Here is a 22,252-nt window from a genome sequence, read left to right as displayed (position 1 = left end):
CAAAGGTCATGTAAGGTCAATGAACTTTGGCCATGTTGGGTTTTTTGTTGAATAACCATCATATCTCTGTAAGTTTATTGGTCTACATGTAGTTCATAAAAAGTGGACATAAGAGTAACCATGTATCACTGAATATCTTGTGCGAGATAGAGTAGTATTCAAAGTCAGCACTGCTGCTATATTGAACCGCGTGATGCAGGTGAGCCATGCAGAGGCATTCCACTTGTTGACTATTATTCCATTCTACCCTCTTTTCCCGCTATTGTTTGCCAATTTGTCATCTTTTGATTTATTTCCCATCGTGCTATTGCATTGCAGCCTATATAGCTATTTCGGAATTTATTATTTCTCAAATGTTCTTATTTTGTACATTTTATACCGCTTTCCTTCCTTTTCCATTATTCTTTTTTCCTCCTTTCCTTTTCCCCTTTAGTTTCTTCCCCTTGAAATCCGCCAGGGGGAAGCTTACCCCCTCCCGCCTGTATACGCCACTGCTTCCTACTCGAAACGACAAGCATTTTTTCCGAGCCCCACCCCTTCCACCCCCCCCCCCCCCCCGTCTAGGGTAGTGGTCTAGGGACGTCTCGAAGCACGTGGATGTCACAGGTAGCTGCTTAATAATTTCCAGACTGTTTTAGTTTTCTAAAGATTTGGAGAAAATATAAGATAAATGTGAAAAAAATGAAAATTTAACTTTTATAAATGTTTATGATTTTAAAAATTACAATTTTGCTGAAGTTATCGTGAATATTTGGGATAAATCTGCAATTATAAACAATACAATTATTTTTTATTATTGTAAACACCCAATAGAGACTATCTCCCTCATTTTTTGTTGTAAGAGCAATGGTACGATGTAGAAATTGACCAATCATAGGCCGGTGAATGTGTACGTCGGCTGCTGCTGCCAGATCGAGACGTTCTACCGGTGCTTTGTCTGCAAAAACATCTGTAAAATCGTCAATATTCAAGACAATAAGTGTGGTAAGTGTGCATTTTCTATCATTGTCTTATTATGTGATTTAATTTTGTATTTATAATATGAAATGTATGTGAATGTATCCAAATGATGACTGGAAAGGTGATATTGGCTGGGCAAATTTCTGGTTGTGGTGTGTTGCGGATTGGTTTTTCTGGGCACGGCTTCGCATGATGAGGCGCAGCCGCTGCCAGGGGCTGGCACGAGTTCTGTGTTCCGCTGACGTTATTTGGCAACAACAGTGACACGCCGCGGTTGCACATTAGTAGTAGTACTACATACATGCATACAAACAATGTCAATGTACATGTGGGCCTAATTTTTTTCGTGCGTTACAAATTACATCATAATTCCGGACGCGTGCTGGACGGGTAAAATTATTCTTGTAGCTAGCCTATAATATATATAGACCAAAAGCTTCGGTCTCTGTTTTGTTGTTTGTTCAGCTGAACTTCGTTGGCTTCACTCACCAAATACATAGACCGAAGTTCTAGCGCGATCTGTACAGGGGACTCAATGGCCATATGTTTATGTACTTAAGATCGGATAAAACGGGGAAGTGAATTTGCGCGACAGCCGAGGTAAGTCACTGTTTTTGTTCCTTTTAACTTAATTTTTCTCCGTTTTTTGGCAATTAATGCCAAGAGGGAATATAAATTTGCACTCTGGTCACTATAATTTTCGAAATTTTTATTCATTAAAGACAAAAATTGAAAAGCCCCGACGGGGGATTTTGCATTGCAAGTCCCCTAATGGTGGCTGCACGATAGCGAGCCGTCTGTGTACGAGGAGAAATAAAAAAAAAAATGTTAAAAAACTCCTCGAAACAGACGGCTGCCAGCTGTCTAGCCTATAGTAACTTGTATTGTAATGTATGTAAGAAAGAATTGGTGTGATTTTTTTTCATCGTATATAATTCTAACTAAGTCTAAGTTTACTTTCTTATCATGCTTATTGAATCTGAGCAGATCTTTGTAATAAATTTGTGTTTGCTAACTATTATTATTTTTTTTAATTGCATGTTCGATATGGCACTACCGGTATATAATGCTTGTTCATATTGTGACCCTCATTCATCAAGACAGTTCTATTAATCAATGCGCTGTCGATCGTCGATGGCTCTCTATCACGGTAAACCTCGTGCACTGCCGGGGTACCGGGTACCTTGACTCTGAGTCTGAGAACTAGTCATCGTCGATCTGAGCGGACGAAATTGAAATTCGGCAAATCAGGTCCGTATTTCCATGTATGATTAGCATTTTCTCTCATTTCAGAGAAAAATAGGGTTAAAGTTGGATTTTTCGCCTTTTTGGCAATCTTGTTCTTTGAATTGATCTGTAAAATTGAACTGCGGAAGTCTTATGGTACAAAATTGATTTCGTACACAGTAATAATATGCGCGTCCAGAAATATGATATTGTGTGAGAAAATACGATACGTGACTATATTTGTAGTTCCTTAACCCAGGGATCGCCGGCCTTCGCGGGCCAGCGCCCAGGAGCTCACCGTGTATTTACCCATACTGTTCTTATGCAATTATGCACTTACCACGATTATGGGCAGGTCCAAGCTATTGTCCCCTCTGAAGCAAAAATTAAATCTTTGCTTTAATCTAACATATTGTATGTCATTTTGAAGCTTAAATACTCTGAGTTTTTTCCCCTATATTTTTTTTTTCTGAAAACGTAAAGTTAATGAATGCCAAGGTCACGATTCCAAGAAATCATTAATTAGCGTGACGTACGGGACATCACATTTTTTGATCTGCAGATAATGCAAATTATATATTTGAAAATATTTCTGTGGGACTTGTAGTACTAAGTTCATGCAAACATTTGAGAAAAAAATAATTTTGAAAATTAATTAAGTTAATTATGCGGTGTCCAACAGGCAGTGTCCCGTACGTCACAATTTGGCATATGTTTTTTTAGATTCTAATTAAGAAAAAGTTGAACAGTTTTCTTCACACTTTGGAAAGTTCTGATTTATATTACAATACATCCAAAAATTAAAGTGAATTTACTTAATTAATTTCCTGTTTAATTATATCAGCTAATGAATCTTTGTGACATACGGGACAAATGCGTGACATACGGGACACACCATACTTTATACATAGGATTTCTATGTAATTCTAATTAATTAATTAATAAATTATATTATATCAGAGGTTGAATATTGGTAAAAGGCTGATAATAAAGTTACTATTTGTAATAAATAACATTAGTTATTATGAATTAATTAATTAATTAATTAAATCTTTCATAATTATAAGGTCATCAAGTTTTTTATGTTTTGTTTAATCGTATACTATAATAGAAATATATATAATATACAATTAATGCACATTTATGAGTGTGTTATGACGATGCAGCACACTCGAGGGTATTTACAATTATGCGAAAGCAAGAGGCGCTTGCGCCGAGTGTTTTGCATAATATTGTGAATGCCCGAGAGTTGCTCGCATCATCACTAACATCACGAATCTTAAAATGTGCATTAATTGTTTTATAAAACGGGTCGGCAGAATGATTTTTTCATGGAAATCTTGTTCAAATCCCTCCAACTTGTGTACGATCGCACAGACAAAGAGATCACAAGACTGTCAATTATGACATCACAGGCGTATCTACTATGCGCGCCTAAGTAAGCGCATCAAAATCCCAGCCAGCCTCTTTTACTGAACGCGTATCAGTTTTTAGCGCTACTGGAACTAATGCTGCACAAAAATTGCACAGTGCTGCACAAAAAATGCACAGTGCTGCACGAAAAATGCACGACTGGAAGGTTGCGCATAATTAAAGCATGAACACGTGACTTGAATACGCACTCACCATTGGCTACCTCCTTGAACCTGTTTTATAAATCATAATAATCCATGTAAAACTTACTTACTTTGGTTTACATCCAGTTAATTATAAATTTTGATGAAATTTCACTTTCCCCATTCGTTTAACACATGGAATTATTTGCAAGGCCTCTTTCATAATATTTATAAAGTCGTAAAGTGTTTGCTGTGTCTTGTTTCAGTGTATGCTATTAGAGAAATCAATCATGATAAACCATGTAAAACTTAACTTACTTTGGTTTGCATCAATTTAATTATAAATTTTGATGAAATTTCACTTTCCCCATTCATTTTACACATGGACAAATGTCCCGTACGTCACAGCGCGGTTGTTTATATTTTGAGCTATTACATAATAACACCAATGAGTTCCACCATTTCATTCATGGCTATTGAAACTTGATAAGATACACAATGAAAACATGTTAATGAGAGATTTCCAGGTTATTCCAATTCACAGAGTTTTAATGACAAACTTTTTTTCAAAAAAATCAGCTTTTGTCTGGTCCCGTACGTCACAGTGCATATTAATTAAAATATTACATCATTAATGGAATTGTTGATCACTAATTTTTTTCATGAATAAAAAGGTCACGACTGGCCTTCCAAAATCCATAAAAGATTCTCTGTTGTGCATTTATCTTTTATGTTACACAACTTTAAAGTCTCTAAATGTCCCGTACGTCACAAGTCAAATAGCTTGGACCTGCCCTAATATGGATGAAGGTCTATCGAGTGGTAGAATCCTGACATTGAGTCACAGACTGGAACCTCAAAAAAACCCCGAAAAATTCTCTCCTTTTACCCCAATCTCCATCGGCCATTTTGTTATGATTCAAAGCTAACTCAATTAGTAGCATGGTACAGTTTAGAAAGTAAGATGGCATTTCGTCTATTACCCTTTCGTCTAATAACCAGTTGGTCTAACAGCCATTTTTTTTTCATTCATTTTGCACAATAAACATTTTAAATTATACCAAAAGTATGGACTAAATGGCTATTGGACCAACTGGTTATTGGACATAATGGCATTAGGCTAAATGAAGTAGACCATGCGGTGAGTAGACAATCTGATGATAGACCAAATGATAGTAGACGAGATCTTTGGCATTTGGATGAATTGGCATTAAACGAATAGAAATAAACCATCAATTTTATACTTTGTTACAGGATGTGTTCTGAAGTGATGTGATTTGAGCATTTTATTAAAATTTGTACGGCATCATACAAATTTTTTGACTGAAAATTCCTTCATATCACAGAAAATAAAATAATTTGTCTACGTTGACATTTAAAATCTTGAAAACTTGATTTTTTGACCAAAATTGACTGATACAACGAAATGGATGAATGCCAACGAAATGTTGGCACACTACTACTCTTCTTCATGTAGGCCTGAGTCTTGTCAGATATTTTGTTCCGAAATCCGCCGATATTGCGCCGGTCAGAATCGAGTATCCTGATAAATGAATTCATTAACAGGGAAGTACAAAGAAGTCACAGATTATACAAAATTGATTTTATTTTTAGACAAATATTTATTAAAAAAAAAAAAAATATGAGAAGACAGGAAAAAAAATTGCTGAGGGTTATGTGGCCATCCTCTTCTCTTTGTTACATGTAGTAGCTAAGCTACGAGTCTGCTGCCCTCTATATACATGTGTCTCATAGCTTAGCTACAAACAAAGAAAACAATATGGCCACGTAAACATAAACAATTTTTTTCCCGTCTTCTCATCATATTTTTTTGGTAGTCATCTAAAATCTAACAAAGAAACCAGGGGGCCGTTTCATAAAGCTGTTCGTAAGTTAAGAGCGACTTTAAGAACGACTGGTGAACCTGTCTTACGTGCTGAACCATCGCCAATTCAATATACCATTTACCACAAGAAAGGATCACCAGTCGTTCTTCAAGTCGCTCTTAACCTACGAACAGCTTTATGAAACACCCACCGGGGTTATAATTGGTAAAACAAAACCAGGGGCGGAAATCTCTCCCAAAAGGTAGGGGGACAAGTCGCTAGAAAATTTGACAAGCGCAAAAAAAAGGTTATCATCCAAACATTAATGTCGTCTCGTCCTTAAAATACATGTTTCATTTCGATTTTGAATGATCAATGTATTTCTTACCATCATCAAAGACCACAAATAGTAGGGGGGACATTTGATATTGTGTCCCCCCTACTATTGTTCCTCCCATGGGTAAAACTGAATAAAATGATACTCGATGATTATGTTCAGATACTCAGAATAGGAAGAGGAAAACAAGTTTGTTATGTATTTCATTGTTTTATCATGATATTGGAACAGAAAAAACAATACCGGAACATGCACACATGGGACATATTCCCTCCAGTCTACCCAGGATTCTGGTGTAACAATGTACTACATATAACATCAATTAGGTGAAAATAGAATTAATTTATTGTGATAGTTGATAATAGCCGATCATAAGTAGTACTTGTACTTGTCTGGGTGGAGATTAACTACTAAATATAACATTCATAGTGAGTAAATAGGAATAATTGATAAGTGGTGAACTGAACCATTTAATTGAAGTTCAGATACAGTAATTATCAAGTTTAGTGTGTTGACTAGGATTTAATCTTTACAATGCAAACAAAGTGTAAAGACTTCATGTATTAACGTTGATGATTAAGTCTTAAAATAGATAATGATTAGTGCAGATTTGATAGGAATCTATATTTATAAACCATGTTTTATTTGTCAGTCTTCATCTGTGAATAAATAAAAACCTAACTTTGCTTGTGAATAAATGACATTGATTTTTTGATAACAAACAGTGGTTTAAAAAGGGAACAATCAGGGAGTTATTTAAAGCAAAATTGCATGAGTGTAACTTTATATTCAGATATGCAATTGTATCTAGTCTACAAATGTAGACACATCTGCAGTGTGTGTACCTCTGCTGATTCAACAAGTCTGCATAGCAGACTAGGTCTACTGAGGCTGCAATATGGCTTGCTTCGCTCGCAATGGCTCGCTTTGCTCGCCCTTTCAGCAGATCCCACCTCACGAGCCATTCAGAGTCTGCATAGCAGACTAGATATATCCAATATGGAAATCCATATTCAATTGGGCCATCAAGGCACAAATTTATATTCAATCTAATAAAGACTCCCATGAGCTGATGTTTCAAATAAGATTGTCTTTAGGGTGTTTGACGACACAGAGCGCTCTGCAAAGCAACATAGTCAATCAAGTACTAAGCAACCACAGAAACTTCCGAGATCCTATATTAAGGTCAGGCATAGTTAAAGTAGATTTATGTAGTTATTATGTGTAATATGCTCGGCTTAATCCTCTACAGAACATGATGAGGTCAATAGGCCTACTATAAATTTTATGACGTCATTGGTAGGTAGGAGTGGAAATTATTTAGGAAAATAATATTAAATACCGTAAGTAACGCCTATTAACCGCACTATTTCCTTGGTAGGATAGAAGCAAAAGTCGGGGGTTCGGTTGATCCACAGTGAAAGGTCTGAGCCAGAATCAGCCTGAAAAAAAGCCAAGTCCATTTCCCCTGGCTGACTTCAGGCTATCAGTATTTGTTTTTAAGTTTCCCCACACGAGTTTTCCAAACTACGAGTTCCCATTTTTACTTATTTTTCATCTTTTTTTTTTACAAACAGGAGTGCAACGACATTGGACTTTAATCGGGCAGAACTGCCATGCAACATACATGTAGGGTACCCACCATCTGCCAGAGATTGCTCCGTACCACAATCCCATACTACTTCACACAGGTCAGAGGTCAAACCGAGGTCACACAAGCTCACCACCCTTGCATCTTGAGTAGTCGAGGTTCACATACTCGGAAGGCGTCTAACCTGTTTCTGGCAAAGACTTGTTCCCGCTCTGATCCTGGTTTGGGTTGGACCCCTGTTTCTACTTTCAAGGAAGAAGCCACAGAGCAGCCCTGGTAAGATCTTTTCTTAAAGGGGAAGTTCACCCCAACAAAAAGTTGATTTGAATAAAAAGAGAAAAATCCAACAAGCACAACATCGAAAATTTCATCAAAATCGGATGTAAAATAAGAAAGTTATGACATCTTATAGTTTCGCTGAATTTCACAAATCAGTTATATATGCACATCCTGGCTGGTATGCAAATTAGGAGACTATGACGTTATCCACTCTAATTTCTTTTGTATTTTATTTTATAAAACGGGTTCAAGGATGTAGCCAATGGTGAGTGCGTATTCAAGTCACGTGTTCATGCTTTAATTATGCGCAGCCTTCCAGTCGTGCATTTTTCGTGCAGCACTGTGCATTTTTTTGTGCAGCACTGTGCAATTTTTGTGCAGCATTAGTTCCAATAGCACGTAAAAACTGATACGCGTTCAGTAAAAGAGGCTGGCTAGGATTTTGATGCGCTTACTTAGGCGCGCATAGTAGATACGCCTGTGATGTCATAATTGACAGTCTTGTGATCTCTTCGTCTGTGCGATCGTACACAAGTTGGAGGGATTTGAACAAGATTTCCATGAAAAATTCATTTTGCCGACCCGTTTTATAAAACAATTAATGCACATTTTAAGATTCGTGATGTTAGTGACGATGCGAGCAACTCTCGGGCATTCACAATATTATGCAAAAGCACTCGGCGCAAGCGCCTCTTGCTTTCGCATAATTGTAAATACCCTCGAGTGTGCTGCATCGTCATAACACACTCATAAATGGTTATGAGACGAAATGGTTGTAGTCTCGTAAACGAACTGGTGATTAGACAAAGTGATTATTGGACCAATTGGTTGATGGACGGAATGACATTAGACTAAATGAAGGTAGACCATGTTGTACATGTAAGTGGACAAATTGGCAATTTACCCACGGTACACTACCCTGGCTTTAGCTCCAGCTGCTGAGCACCTGGGTTGAGTGCAACATGATGTTGGTTTATTTCTTGCTGCATGCTGGAGGAAAAAAATCCTTGGTTGGGATTCAAACCCCCGTTTGAAAGACGTCCCTTTGATTGAAAGACGTCAAGAGTCGTAACCATTAGCCCACATTGCGCCCTACCTTTGCTGAATAAAAACATGCCTTGGTTGGGATTTGAACCCATGTCCCTCTGATTGAAAGATGAGAGTCATAACCACTAGATGATCTAGAGCACCCCCCCCCCCCAACTATTGGTGGAGGTTTGATGAAAATCTGCCAAAGAAAGAGGAAAAAAGGGAGAAAAGTTTTTTGACGTCATAAAATTTATAGTAGGCCTATTGACCTCATCATGTTTTGATGTATAATACAAGGCCAAAAGATGGGTTGTATTAATTAGTCTACAAATGTAGACCCACATCTGCAGTGTGTGTATCTTGGCTGATTCAACGAGTCTGCATAGCAGACTAGGTCTACTGAGGCTGCAGAAGTCAGGCTACTGAGGCTGCAGAAGTCAGGCTGGTTTGCTTCGCAAACCAGTAGCAGATCCCACCTCATGAGCCATTCAAAGTCTGCATAGCAGACTAGGGTTGTATACAGTACTAATGCAGAGCGCGTAACACCTACTCTGCTATTACAGCTGCAGAGCGTGTCACCGTCGAAGGGTTTTAACAAAAAAACTGAGCTCATTGGATCAAAGGCTGTCAATGATTTCCTGCAAATTCAAAATCGGCCAGGTGATTACTTGCAGTGACTGAAGCCTATAGTGCCAAAATAATAGGATTGTGTCTTACGGGGCTAGATCTGGACCTGAGTGGACATTAGACAAGTTTGGTACAAGCGTATAAACTAGAAATCAGAAAAATGTTGGCTAAATAGCGATTAGGCCAAACTTTTATTAGACCACATGGAATGAGACCCCCCAACAAAAAAAGAGGAAATGAAATGGATGTATCTCAAGTAGAAATTACCCTTCTAAGAATCTTGCTTTGTACATGAGAAATTTCCTCAGGTATTAAAGTCTTGTTGTTCTTTCTATGGGGATCCTCAAATTGGCAAACATGCTGCAAAATGGCTGATTTTGTGGACAACCCTCTATTTGTTTTGTACACAAATTTTCAGATTTCCCCCTTTATTTTGATGACATCATCTCCTCCTGACCTTGATATACATGTATGTGGCGTGAAATATATTTCCCCATGACATGTGTTATGCTCAGAATGAGACAATATGCAATTTTAAAGATATTAGGGAAAATCTGAAAAATGATGTACTGAACAAAAGGAGAGTTGTCCACAAAATCAGCCATTTTGAAGCACGTTTGCCAATTTGAGGATCCCTATAGAAAGAACAACAAGACTTTTTAAACATCCATAACTTGCTTATTCCACAAGCGATATTGATAAAACTTGTTTTAAATTGTTCCTGTATTTTACTCTTTCCAATATGATTGCTTCTCATCTTGGGTTTTGGTTTCCTTTAAGCATCTGCACATCCGTAGTAAAATCCTTGTCATTTCCAACATTTGTTTAGGTATACATCCTCAGACATGTCGTCAGCAACTCAAGATCCTCAGACCTTTGAGAAGGTCTTCTACGAACTGGTGGACGAACTCACGGAAGATGACACCGCTAATCCAGAGATCGCTGATGCAGCAGCTTGGTTCAAAGAGGTACGACATCTTGCCCCTTCAACTGGGGGGGGTCAATTTGAACTCACACCTTTGACGAAATTTGCAACTTCTTTGTCGTGCCGAAATTTTTCAAGACGATTGTCAAGAAAATCAGACACACTGATACGATGCTGGGGGACTTTACAAAGAGGTCTTGCTTCGGGAATGTATTCAGACAGCAGAATAGCAATGTTGGGATTCTTTAATTTCAGATGCAGGTTAACAATGGTCTAGGAGTGCAGGGGTATGAGTCTTAGACACCTTTCTCACTATACTTTCTAAAAAAAACCCTAGTTTACTGGAAATCGGTTCAGGAAACCAGCTTGGAAGATCACTTTGCTAGTGTTCCCATTTGATCAACCGAAAGTGGTTTTTCAAAACCACCTCATGTAAAGTGGCCTTGTTGCTATGGGAATGCTTTCAGTGGGGGTGACATGTTTCGCACGAAATTTGATATCGCTGATTCTACAAACAGTGTGTGGAGTAGCGCACTCAAAATGTGCGAATATCGCTTTGTGAAGAACTGTTGCTACCCTGATTGGCGTTCAACAATTAAAGGGATAGAGCCTCGTCGATCTGGCGCTGCACAGCGGGTGCCGGGCCCACAATCAATTGGGCAAAACAAATTTTCGGAGTGTTTCATTTCTGGCGTCTATTTCGAACAATATAATATCGATTTATTTTGTTTATTTATTTATTTATTTTGTGTCCTCATGCTAAACCCAGTTTAACGAGGCAAAGTGATCTTGGAAACTACTTACATGTAGGTGGTTTTCGGAATTGATTTGGAAGATCACTCCAAGACCGCATCGACCATTCTCATTACACGCTTACTAAACTAAACTAAACTACTTTCCAGTAAACTAGTTCTAGGGTGGTCGTGTGAACGGCGTGTTAATAATTTTAATGTGTTCAGAGGAGTTAGCTGACAATGTTATGATTCTTTTTAGATGCTAGTTTGCCAATAGTAAAGTCAAGCAGCTCTTTCTGTATCAAATGTTTTCAGATCGTCGGCTAACAACGTTATAATTGCCTTAAATTTCAGATACAGCTGTATAATGTAACGGGAGTTGGTCTTTCTGTAGTGTATGTTTTCAGACAGCTAGCCATGTTGTAATTATTTTTATTTCAGATGCTTGTTTACAATGCTCCAGGTTGAAAGAATGAAAAAGATCCAAGTACCCTTATGAATGCGTTCAGCTAGTTCACTAACAACGTTTAATATGCATATCTTATTCATTTCAGATGCTGGTTTACAATGTTCCGGGAGGAAAGAGAAACCGCGGTCTTACTGTGGTGAATGCGTTCAGACAACTGGCAAACAGCGTTCAAAGCACAGAAGATAGCATTCATATAGCTATGGTTCTCGGCTGGTGTGTCGAATGGGTAAATTTCCTATCAATAAAGAATTATGTCGGGGTGGGGGGGGTCACAAAGATTCAACTATGACTTAGAGTCGCACTTAAATGTTGATGCGTAGATGATATGCAACGTGCAAGGTTATTGATTAAAACGAGGTGTGCGTCCTCTTGACTTGATCTGACCAACGCGGTCATGCCTTTTATAACGCACACAACTGGGCATGTAGTGCGACTCAAAGTCATACTTGATTATTTGTGCAATATTCCCCTGGATTTAGTTTTCAGAATACCATTCTTTATCTGTAAAGATGTATACCAGTTGGGTAATGATTTCAAAATAAACTCACACAGAATCCAATAAAACGACTTCCAAAGTGTCTGTCTGTTTGAATTTTAAAAAATGTGCCTAGGATTCTGGAAGAAATTGTGTCATTGCTGAGAAATTTGCAAAATAAGGATGTCGTTTCACCAAATTGCCAGGTCTTTTTCCCGGCAATGGTAACACACCATCCCACGTGTGCTTATTTGTGTTGGTGATCTCCATTGTGATCATTCCTCAGCCTATATTTCATAATTTCACAAAGTTCGATTCATGTATCTCCACCAGAGCTACATGTAGATCTAGCGTAATGTGGTGACAATTAGCTTTAATTTTACGGACTTTCCTATGAAATCAGTGTTTACTGTAACCATTTTCATTTATAATAAGTTCTTCATGTTTCTCCAATAAGGTTAAACAGACATGCCAACCGATCCCTTTTTAGAGTATTTGTTCCGGTCCAACAGACCCAGACCGATAAAAAATCACTGTCAGGCGAATAACTTGTTGCATGAAAAGAACAAGTAAATTCTTGCCTAGGAGCACATGTTCAACAGGGTGAATTTTCAAGTTGAGCCGTTTCATATGTTTTTTACCGATCTCACTACAACAGGCTGGCAATTGTTACGTTGAGACAAATTTTTAAAATTACTCTTTTTTTTGTCAAAAAATATTTTTTTCCGTCTAAGAATACTTCTTTATGTCGTAGAAGGTTGTCAGTAGGTCTGTTAAAATACAGCTGTGTGATGTCTGCCTATGAAAAGAAATCATAGGCAGACCGGGAGGGATTTGAACCCATGACCTCTGGATCACTAGACCAGTGTCATAACCACTGGGCCAATGAGGTGCCCTTACTGATCTGGGTTCGAGCTATCCTATATAATACACTGTAGATATCAAATTAAAGGATTCATTCATTGAATGATAAAGATGAATAATAAGTTCTTCATGTCTAATACCACAAGGGTAACGCAGCTACTGCTGTGTGATGCCTGCCTATGAAAAAAATAATAGCCAGACCAGGGCCCCAGATGGGATTTGAACCCACAACCTCTGGATCACTAGACCAGTGTCATGATCACTGGGCCGCAGGAGTGCCCTTTCATTTATCTTTAATATGCATCCTGCTTTTATTTTCATTTTTTCAGCTACAAGCCTACTTCCTAATAGCCGATGATATGATGGACCAATCAAAGACAAGGAGAGGTCAGCCTTGTTGGTATAAGAAGGTACGGAGAGACAGGAAGATTGGGGAGGGATGGTGTGAATGTGATGATGATGATAATGGTGATGATGATAATGATGATGATGGTGATGATGATGATGATGATGATGATGATGATGGTGATGATGATGGTGATGATGATGATGATGATGATGATGATGATGATGATGGTGATGATGATGATGATGATGATGATGGTGGTGATGATGATGGTGATGATGTTAATGTGCTTTATTATCAATTGATCTGATACCAATTTGTCCAATTACCAACTATCATTTGGTCTACCATCATTTCGTCCACTATCCTCGTATCTCATTGCCATTTCCACCACTCGCCATTTCGTCTTATAACCATTTGGTCCAATTGCCATTTAGTCCACATAACATTTGGTCTAATTCGAAAAAATGTTAATAGGGCCAAGTGAAAGAAAATTTTTATGGATATTAGACCAAATGGTTATGAGAGGAAATCATCATAGACTAACTGGTGATTAGACAAAGTGATGATTGGACCAAATGGTTGTAGACTAAATGAAGTTAGACCGTGTGATGTGTAGGCGAGTTCTCAAAAGTGGTGGTGGTGATGATGATGCCGGTGATGTGTGGTTGATGGTAATAGTGATAATAGTGATGGCACTGATGATGGTGATGTGAATATGATGAAGATGATGATGGTGGTGCCGACGATGATAAAGATGGTGGTGATGATGATTATATTGATGATTAGGATGATAATGGTGATGAAGTTGATGACGGTGGTGTTGATGATGATAAAGATGGCAATGATGATGATGATGGTGATAATGGTGGTGATGATGATTATAATGATTAGGATGATAATGATGATGAAGTTGATAATAACGGTGGTGCTGATGATGATAAAGATGGCAATGATGATGGTGATGATGATTATAATGATGATTAGGATGATGATGCGGATAAAAGTGTTGGTTTTGCAGAGGCAAATGTTGGAGGACCTTTCACCAAGAACAGAAATGAAGCCCCAATTTTCTAACACCTCATTCATACATTTCCATTTTTTGGTAGGATGGTGTGGGAACAGTTGCAATCAATGACTCATTCTACGTTGAAGCCTGCATCTACAAAATTCTTAAGAGATTCATCAGTCATCAACCCTACTATGTCCAAGTTATGGAATTATTTCACGAGGTTTGTCAAGTTCTTTGTTATATTTGCCATTAACCCTAACAAGGCCGGGCTTTTTTGGCTGTTCTGTGGTTGAGTCACCACCCCCTCCCCCCCGATCTCTCGGCTGCTGATCGCGCGAGTGCCTCAAAAATGTGCACGCTGGTAGTGTGCGATGTAATCTACAAGACTGTATGGTAAAGTTCTTTGTTATATTTGCCATTAAAGCAGCAAAAAAAATATTTTCACTTCAGTAAAAATTTATGAATATGGATATAAATCTAAGAACAATTTGGTTTAAATTTGTCATGCTATATCATTACCCATGCTCGGTTTCCCGTGGCCATCTTGGATTTTGGGACGGCACTTTTTTTTTCTTGAATCCATGACCAAAAGTATTGTCGTTTCATGTTGAGATCGGGTAAAAGGAACGAATAAAAGCTGTTACCAAATTGAAATAATGGGGAACAGTCATTTTAACCACACTGAACCCCGCTCCAATTAAATAGGAAAATGAAATTTATGAATACAAATATAATAATAATATAGTCCATTTATATAGCGCAGCTATACTCGCATATACTCTACTGCGCTTGATACTTGGTATCATATTATACCCCGGCTGTAGCTGAGCTTCCATATAGGCGCTAGAGCATTCAAGGAATAAATCCTACTGGGTACCCATTCACCTCACCTGGGTCGAGTGCAGCACAATGTGGGTAAATTTCTTGCTGAAGGAAAACATGCCATGGCTGGTATTTTAACCCATGTTCCTCTGTTTGAAAGACGAGCTGTATCCATTAGACCACGATGCCCATAATGTATTATATTAGATAGATAGAAAGATAGATAGATAGATAGATAGAAAGATAAATGGTATTTTTGTGATGAAAATTCAATTAGCAGCCAAAGGCTGAATTACATGAATTTGTACATAGTAAAATTTTAGTAAACAAACAAGCGAAACAGTAAAAAAAAATAAAGTATACTAATGTATAATACTGGAAAGGGGATACAAAAAGAAAAGTATACAGAGGGAGAAGTAATTGCTTTCTCAATGATCTTTTATTTGATTTGTAATGGGAAATCACCATCATTTTGGCAGCAATTCGTCGTGACTTGATTACTGTTATTTGATTTATCTTCTTTACGCTTGCAGACGACGTACCAGACGATCATGGGTCAAAGTTTAGATCTCCTGACGTCACCAGAAAATGACAGAGATCTCAACAGGTTCACAGAACAGAGGTAATTACAGGTTATTGGTGAACCACAAGTTCAAATCTCAATGCAGTAAAGATATACATGGAAAAACATAGATAATACGCTGCGCTTGCATTTCCTGAAGCTATCGTGCCAAGCAGTACATGTTAAGTGGCTGCACCGTTCCTTCGCGGGTGTTGACCAGTAGAGACACCTAGCCGACTGGTGCGTCTGCGAGATTGCATAATCTGTGACGTCAATGATGGAATAGCGAACTATTCCATTAGCAACATAGCTAGAATATTTTTGGTCACATGATGCTGTTTGGACCAATCACTATAGAAGATTTAATTTGTGTAGGATGTAATAGAATTTGTTTTATAGGCTTGATATGTTACACAAAGTATGTTTTGAAATGGCATATATGTTTTCATTTATACATGTATGCAAACACTTCTCATGACGAAAACCTCCATTTGAGAACACTATACCCCAATATCCCTCAATCAATTTTCTCCAAGTACGACAAACCCACTGCCCCAAGCATGGACCTATCGATGCCCCAAGCAAGCAATAATATTTAAGTATCAAAACACCTGTTTCTTGACCTCGGTCCGAAGATAACACAACAGCCCGAGCGCAGTCCCTGCAAAGCATGCTGTCATTTTTTTACTTAATTTCCTTATTTCGAGGTCGATTTTCTTCGTTCGAAATTGAAAATGGACTAACATTGGATTTCTGAATACAATATGCCTTTGAAAACGTGATGAAATATCGAATACAATAATTTCATTCCGAAGGTCCTACTACAGGCAGAGAAGTCTTACGTAATAGCACAGCTGTTGTTTATCATTTCGTCCTTGGCTCAACGCTCATTTACTGGCCTGTGGAGGTGAAATTGAGACAACAGGATTACCTGGCCAAGAAGGGTTTATCGGGGCTTGGAAATGTTATTGAGATTTCAAATGAAAATTGTGGTCTAGAACCGCAGTTTGCAATCAGAACTGCGGTCTTTCTCCAAATGGGGGTTTGACGTAATGGATGGTCATTTTATTGGATTCTATAGGAACTAATCTTTTGATTGTTACAATTACTGGCATTTATGCACCATGCATATCCATTCATTGTATATTTTTCTCCTACTTTGAACAGATATGCTGCAATAGTCAAATGGAAGACTGCTTTCTATTCCTTCTATCTGCCCGTTGCTCTGGCTATGCATATGGTGAGTTACTCAAACCTTCATTGAGAATTAAAGGTATAAGTACATGCAGCAAACAATCATTTCATGAGAAAGTCTTTAAAATCAAAGTTAATAGTCAAAATATTTTTATACTGTAGATTTAGATCTGGTACATTGAAATAAACTTATCTTTGTAAAATCATGAAATTTTAGCTGAAAACCTATATAGTTCTGATTATCACTGACACAAAAAGGCATATGTGGGACAGCGTATTACTACTAATGCGCAAAATACCAAAAATTTTATGGAATTTCGTGCTTATTTTGCTAATTTCTCAGCAATTTGCATTTTTTCCAAGAGTTATTTGGCACATGTTTTTTATTTAACATAAAAACATTTGGGTGGTCATTTTATTGGTTCTGATCAAACTCATTGAGAGATCATTACCACAACTGGCATTTATCTTTAAGTAAAATGAAATTTCCTTTTTGACAATAAAAAGACCCCAATAAAACAATTGCACATCTCCTTGGTGGTCTCTGATAATGGTATTTTCTATAAGGCAACTCTTTCAAGAGTCTATGCTGTGTCTTATAGCACAACTACAAGCTTTCTCGCATTTCCCAACATTTTGTCTACATGTATGATGAAATATGAGCATCGCTAATATAAATCAACTCAATTCAATCTTTATTTCTTATTTTACAGAGATTGATAATGTATTAAAGAGTATCTTAAAATATCTAAAGTAAAAAATATAATTATTATACATTTAAAAGGAGAAACATATATACACAGAAATACATAAAATCAAGAAATACTGTCCTAAATTGCACGCTCATGATAATGCCATTAACTCAGTCCAGACCCCCTATATTTTGAGATTAGTCCAAGTCCGGCGGTATATTAGGTATGATAGATGTTTATATCCATAAAACATTAACTTAAACCAAAATCATCCTAGAAAGCATAAATTTCTAAATATTTTGTAATAACGAAGTAAAACACTGGCATTCGAGGGTGGAGCACAAGAAAAAAAATAACAATAATAATGAAAAGCATGCAGGATTCCTCAACGAAATACAAGACGTACGTTGGAGAGAATCAAAGTCATGCTGGGTATGGAATCCATAACTTTTTGTGTCTCTTGTCAGGTACTTATTGTTATACTATAATACACAGGATTTAACCCTTTCTTATTACACTTGGTGGGGGGTCAATTTGCCTCCCCCCCCCCCTTGACTAATTCGTCACTAAGCGGCCATGCAAAATTTTTTGAGTGTGCTGCGTGGGGACTTAACTTTCATGTCTTGCGCATTTTTTAGACCCAAATTTCTGGCACCTGGAAATGCGATTCTGAAATTTTTGTAAGTGCATGTCAGACCCAAATATTTGTGGCGATTGCGCAATCGGGGGCTGAGATCTGATGGGGGGGGGGCAGAAATAGCCCAGTTAAATTAGGGTTAAAGGATAAATGTTGAGTATCAATTCACATTTTACATAAGAGGAAGGCTATTTTTTCTCTCGGTTTAAAGAGAAATTCCAGTAGTTGCAGTAAACACTGATTTCATGAGAAAGTCTGTAAAACCAGGCTTAATTGTCAGTATATCATCTAGGATCTAGGTCTGGTATAGTTACATAAACTAAACTTTGTGAAATCTTGAAATCTACGCTGAAAAATGTTCACCCTGAAGATCACCGATACAGGTAAACTCACATGGGACAGTGTATTATTATTGCTTTGAATGTCGGCCCGACGGTTGACCAGAATCCTGTGCTTATCTGCGAATATCTCAGCCATTACACAATTTCTTCCAGAATCCTTTGGCATACTTTATTTATAAATACAAACAGACACTTTGGTGGTCATTTCATTGGCTTCTGTACGAACTCGTTTTGATATCGTTACCAAAACTAGCATTTACCTTCAACATGAGAGGAAGGCATTTTTTCTCTCGGTTTAATGTCACTACCAAGTCATGTTCTTCCAAATCAGGTCGGAATATCAGATGGCAAGTCTCACAACAATGCAAAGACAATCTTACTTCAGATGGGGCATTTCTTTCAAGTTCAGGTAAGTTACTTTATACAAGTCCCAAGAATGTTCTTTAATCTGATTGGTCCAAATCGGATCACATGATATTCAGCGAATTGCACTATGGCATACAAAATGCATTATCCTGCACTCTGACGTCATACCAAAAGTACTATCCTGCACTCTGACGTCAGAGTGCAGGATAGTAAGATGTATGGCATTGTTTTAATAGAATTATCTAGAATTTAGATCAAATATAGCATTCGGGGCAACTCAGTAACATAGAAGAGAAGGGGGTTGTATAAAACAAACAAACAATGCATGCATTCTTGTGCATAGAGGACCTAAATATTGAACTCTGTGCTCGACTCGCCAAACGGATATACCGCACTCGGTCCTGCGGACCTCGGTGCGGTATATCCATTGGCTCTTCTCTCACATCGTTCATTATTTGGCCCTGCATGCACGCGCTTACAGGCATTATTTGTATAGTATTCGGATTGTTATTGTAGTATTGAGAGAGAAGCCAAGCAAACAACTGTTGCTGGTTTGTATTTAAGGCTCTTCTAACAATCAGAAGGAAGAGAACAAGATTCCAATGAAAATTGAAGTTATGTGATTTGATATGATTTGGTTTCATAATTATGCTGTTGTATGTTATTCATTGCATTCAGTCTGTGACATACATGTACTTTTTAACTATGTAAATAATACCACTGTTATGAAACTGTACACATTCAATATATGTATATTGTATATCCATGTGCAGTTAAGTCTTTGTAGCTGCGATGCATGGTTTAATGAATACCATACCATATCATGAAGACCACAGTGCAGCCAAAACTTTAATAGAAGGAATTTATGTTACATCATAAGATGCAAAAAAGAATCATATATGCAAATTATAACTGAAGAGTGATAACAACAAAAGGGAAAAGTAAGAAAGAAAATTATGAGGTTGATGGAGAATAAGGGGTAAGACAATTATAATAATATAATGATAATAATAATAACGGTATATTTACTCAGGGTAGCCACTTCAGTTTCAAAAACTGTTCTCCCAGCGGGTTCTGCTATTATTATTATTACCCCGGCTTTAGCTCGGCTACCTTGGCGCTCAAGCTTTCAAGGAATTCCTTCCGACAGAGTACCCATTCACCTCACCTGGGTTGAGTGCAGCACAATGTGGGTAAATTTCTTGCTGGAGGAAAACATGCCATGATAGGAATCGAACCCACATCCTTCAGAATTAGAGACGAGAGATCATAACCACAAGACCATGACGCCCCCACAGTTAAATAGAAAAGGGATAGAATGTAAGGCAGGGCAAAGATTACATGGAGGCCGGGGGGCGATGTAGTCGCCAAAAAGCTCAAAGGAACCCTGGAAATACCTATTCATTACAGTGTTAACCCTAAAAAGACAGCCCCCCTCAAGATTTTTCGCGATAAATCCGCCGCTTGAAATTTTTTGACCGCGTCGCTCGCTGACTTTTTACTTTCAAGTCTCACGCAACTTTTGAGACCAAAATTGTGACCCCCGGGTACGCGGATCCGAAATTACGCAACATTTCGTAAGTGCATGCAGACCCAAAAATACTCAAAAACGTGAATTTGTGTACAAATGCAATGCAAATAGTGTTTTTAGCCAAAATTCATAAATGTATCATTATTTTTCCTTTTACTGCTTAAAATCAATTTATTTTGTCTTTTTTATGGTCAAAATAAAGTCCCCGACAATTTCCATTGAAAAAACAATAAAAAACAAAAAGTAAAAAAACAAAGAAATGCATAAGAAATTTATAAAACAATACAATACATAAGAAAATAAATGTGATGTTGAAATTTTTTCAAAATGAATTTGATCAGATGCCTATCTAGAGTATGTAAAACAAATATTAGCAATTTAGGGGCATTATTTTATTAATTAGAGCAAAGTTATGATTTTACGCATAAATTAGCATAATTAATGAGCAATGAGATTTTTCACAGAATTGATATTATAGTTTTGTAGATAATGCCATGGGTAACGCGCGTGCCAATTTTCGTCGCGGTTGCGTGATCGACGGGCAAGATCATAAGGGGGGGCTGAATCAGCCCCCACGCCCCAGTCTTCTTAGGCGTCGAAATAGCCCAGTCTATGTAGGGTTAAAGCTTATTCAATGTTGCGGCTACAGGCCCCCGAAATTAAACAAAAATCAATTGAAATTATATGAAAAAAAATATTTTCTGTCTTCCTCTTTTTTTAGGATGACTATTTGGATTGTTATGGTGCTCCAGAGGTCATCGGTAAAATTGGTACAGACATAGAAGAAAACAAAAAATGTGGTTGGCTGGTTGTCCAGGCTCTGAAGGGTTACATCAAAATGAAGAGAGACAAAGATTCCAATGAAAATATAAATAATTCCTTCTTTTTTTTCTCTCTGTCTTTGTTTAGGATGACTATTTGGATTGCTACGGTGCACCAGAGGTCATCGGTAAAATTGGGACGGACATAGAAGAGAATAAATGCGGTTGGCTGGTTGTTCAGGCGCTGAAGAGGGTCACACCGGACCAGAGACGTATACTTGAGGTATATTTTCTTTCCTTGAATTCAGGTTCAGATAACTAAAGCTCACTTACCATTGGTCGATGGGTCTTTTGATTTTCTTGTATTCCTTTTGCCAGAAATTATATAAATAAACTGACATTTTGATTTGAATATTCATCCCACTATTCATAACTTTGATTATCATTGAGATTTTCATATTGTTATTTGTACCATTCATATCACATGATGATATAATTTCTTTGAACATTGGACAGCAACAGATCGCATGATGTGTGCCAGGCTTTTAAAGGCCATGCACAAGAGAGGCCTGTTACAACCGATAAGACGCATGATTTTACACCAACGTATAATGTCGCAGAGTGTGACATTACGCAATGACGCATAATGTGGCAACTTTGCTAATGCATAATACCACATGTTGTGAGACATGTGGTATTATGCGGCGTGACGGTTCGCTGCAACATATATCAGTTGTGTTAATACCTACCTGTATCTAGAGTCCACTAAATCCACAGAGATTTCTATATCGGTCAGTTATGAAATATGATTTTCTTTCCCTCCGTTTGTTTAATAGGAAAACTATGGGATAGATGATGCCGAGAAGGTCGCGAAGGTGAAAGAACTCTACGCTACCCTTGACCTGGAGGGTGTGTATAGGTCGTATGAAGAATCCAGCTATAATGATTTGATGGATACAATTAACAGCCACAGTGAAACGTTACCAAAAGATATATTTGTCGCTTTCGCCAAGAGGATTTATAAGAGGAATAAGTAAACTTTTTTATATACATGTATGCCTCAGTTGATTTATTAAAGGAATAACTGAC

The 22,252-nt window shown here is 37.6% G+C and overlaps 1 protein-coding gene across 1 annotated transcript; it reads left to right on the top strand.

Annotated features, from left to right (window-relative positions):
• The first annotated feature begins 875 nt into the window (after positions 1–875).
• Positions 876–22,210, top strand: LOC121416881 (farnesyl pyrophosphate synthase-like). The gene is made up of 11 exons (XM_041610407.1): positions 876–984; positions 7,484–7,773; positions 10,262–10,400; positions 11,646–11,786; positions 13,229–13,309; positions 14,355–14,477; positions 15,613–15,701; positions 16,809–16,881; positions 18,837–18,914; positions 21,312–21,446; positions 22,000–22,210. Exons 2-11 carry the CDS (start codon positions 7,523–7,525, stop codon positions 22,198–22,200), a joined length of 1,311 nt encoding a protein of 436 aa, XP_041466341.1. The 5' UTR covers positions 876–984; positions 7,484–7,522; the 3' UTR covers positions 22,201–22,210.
• Positions 22,211–22,252: the final 42 nt, after the last annotated feature.

Source organism: Lytechinus variegatus, chromosome 6 (assembly GCF_018143015.1).
Source record: "Lytechinus variegatus isolate NC3 chromosome 6, Lvar_3.0, whole genome shotgun sequence".
Lineage (NCBI taxonomy): Eukaryota > Metazoa > Echinodermata > Echinoidea > Temnopleuroida > Toxopneustidae > Lytechinus > Lytechinus variegatus.
Note: the sequence above shows the minus strand (reverse complement) of the source record. Positions and strands in the feature narration are given on the sequence as shown.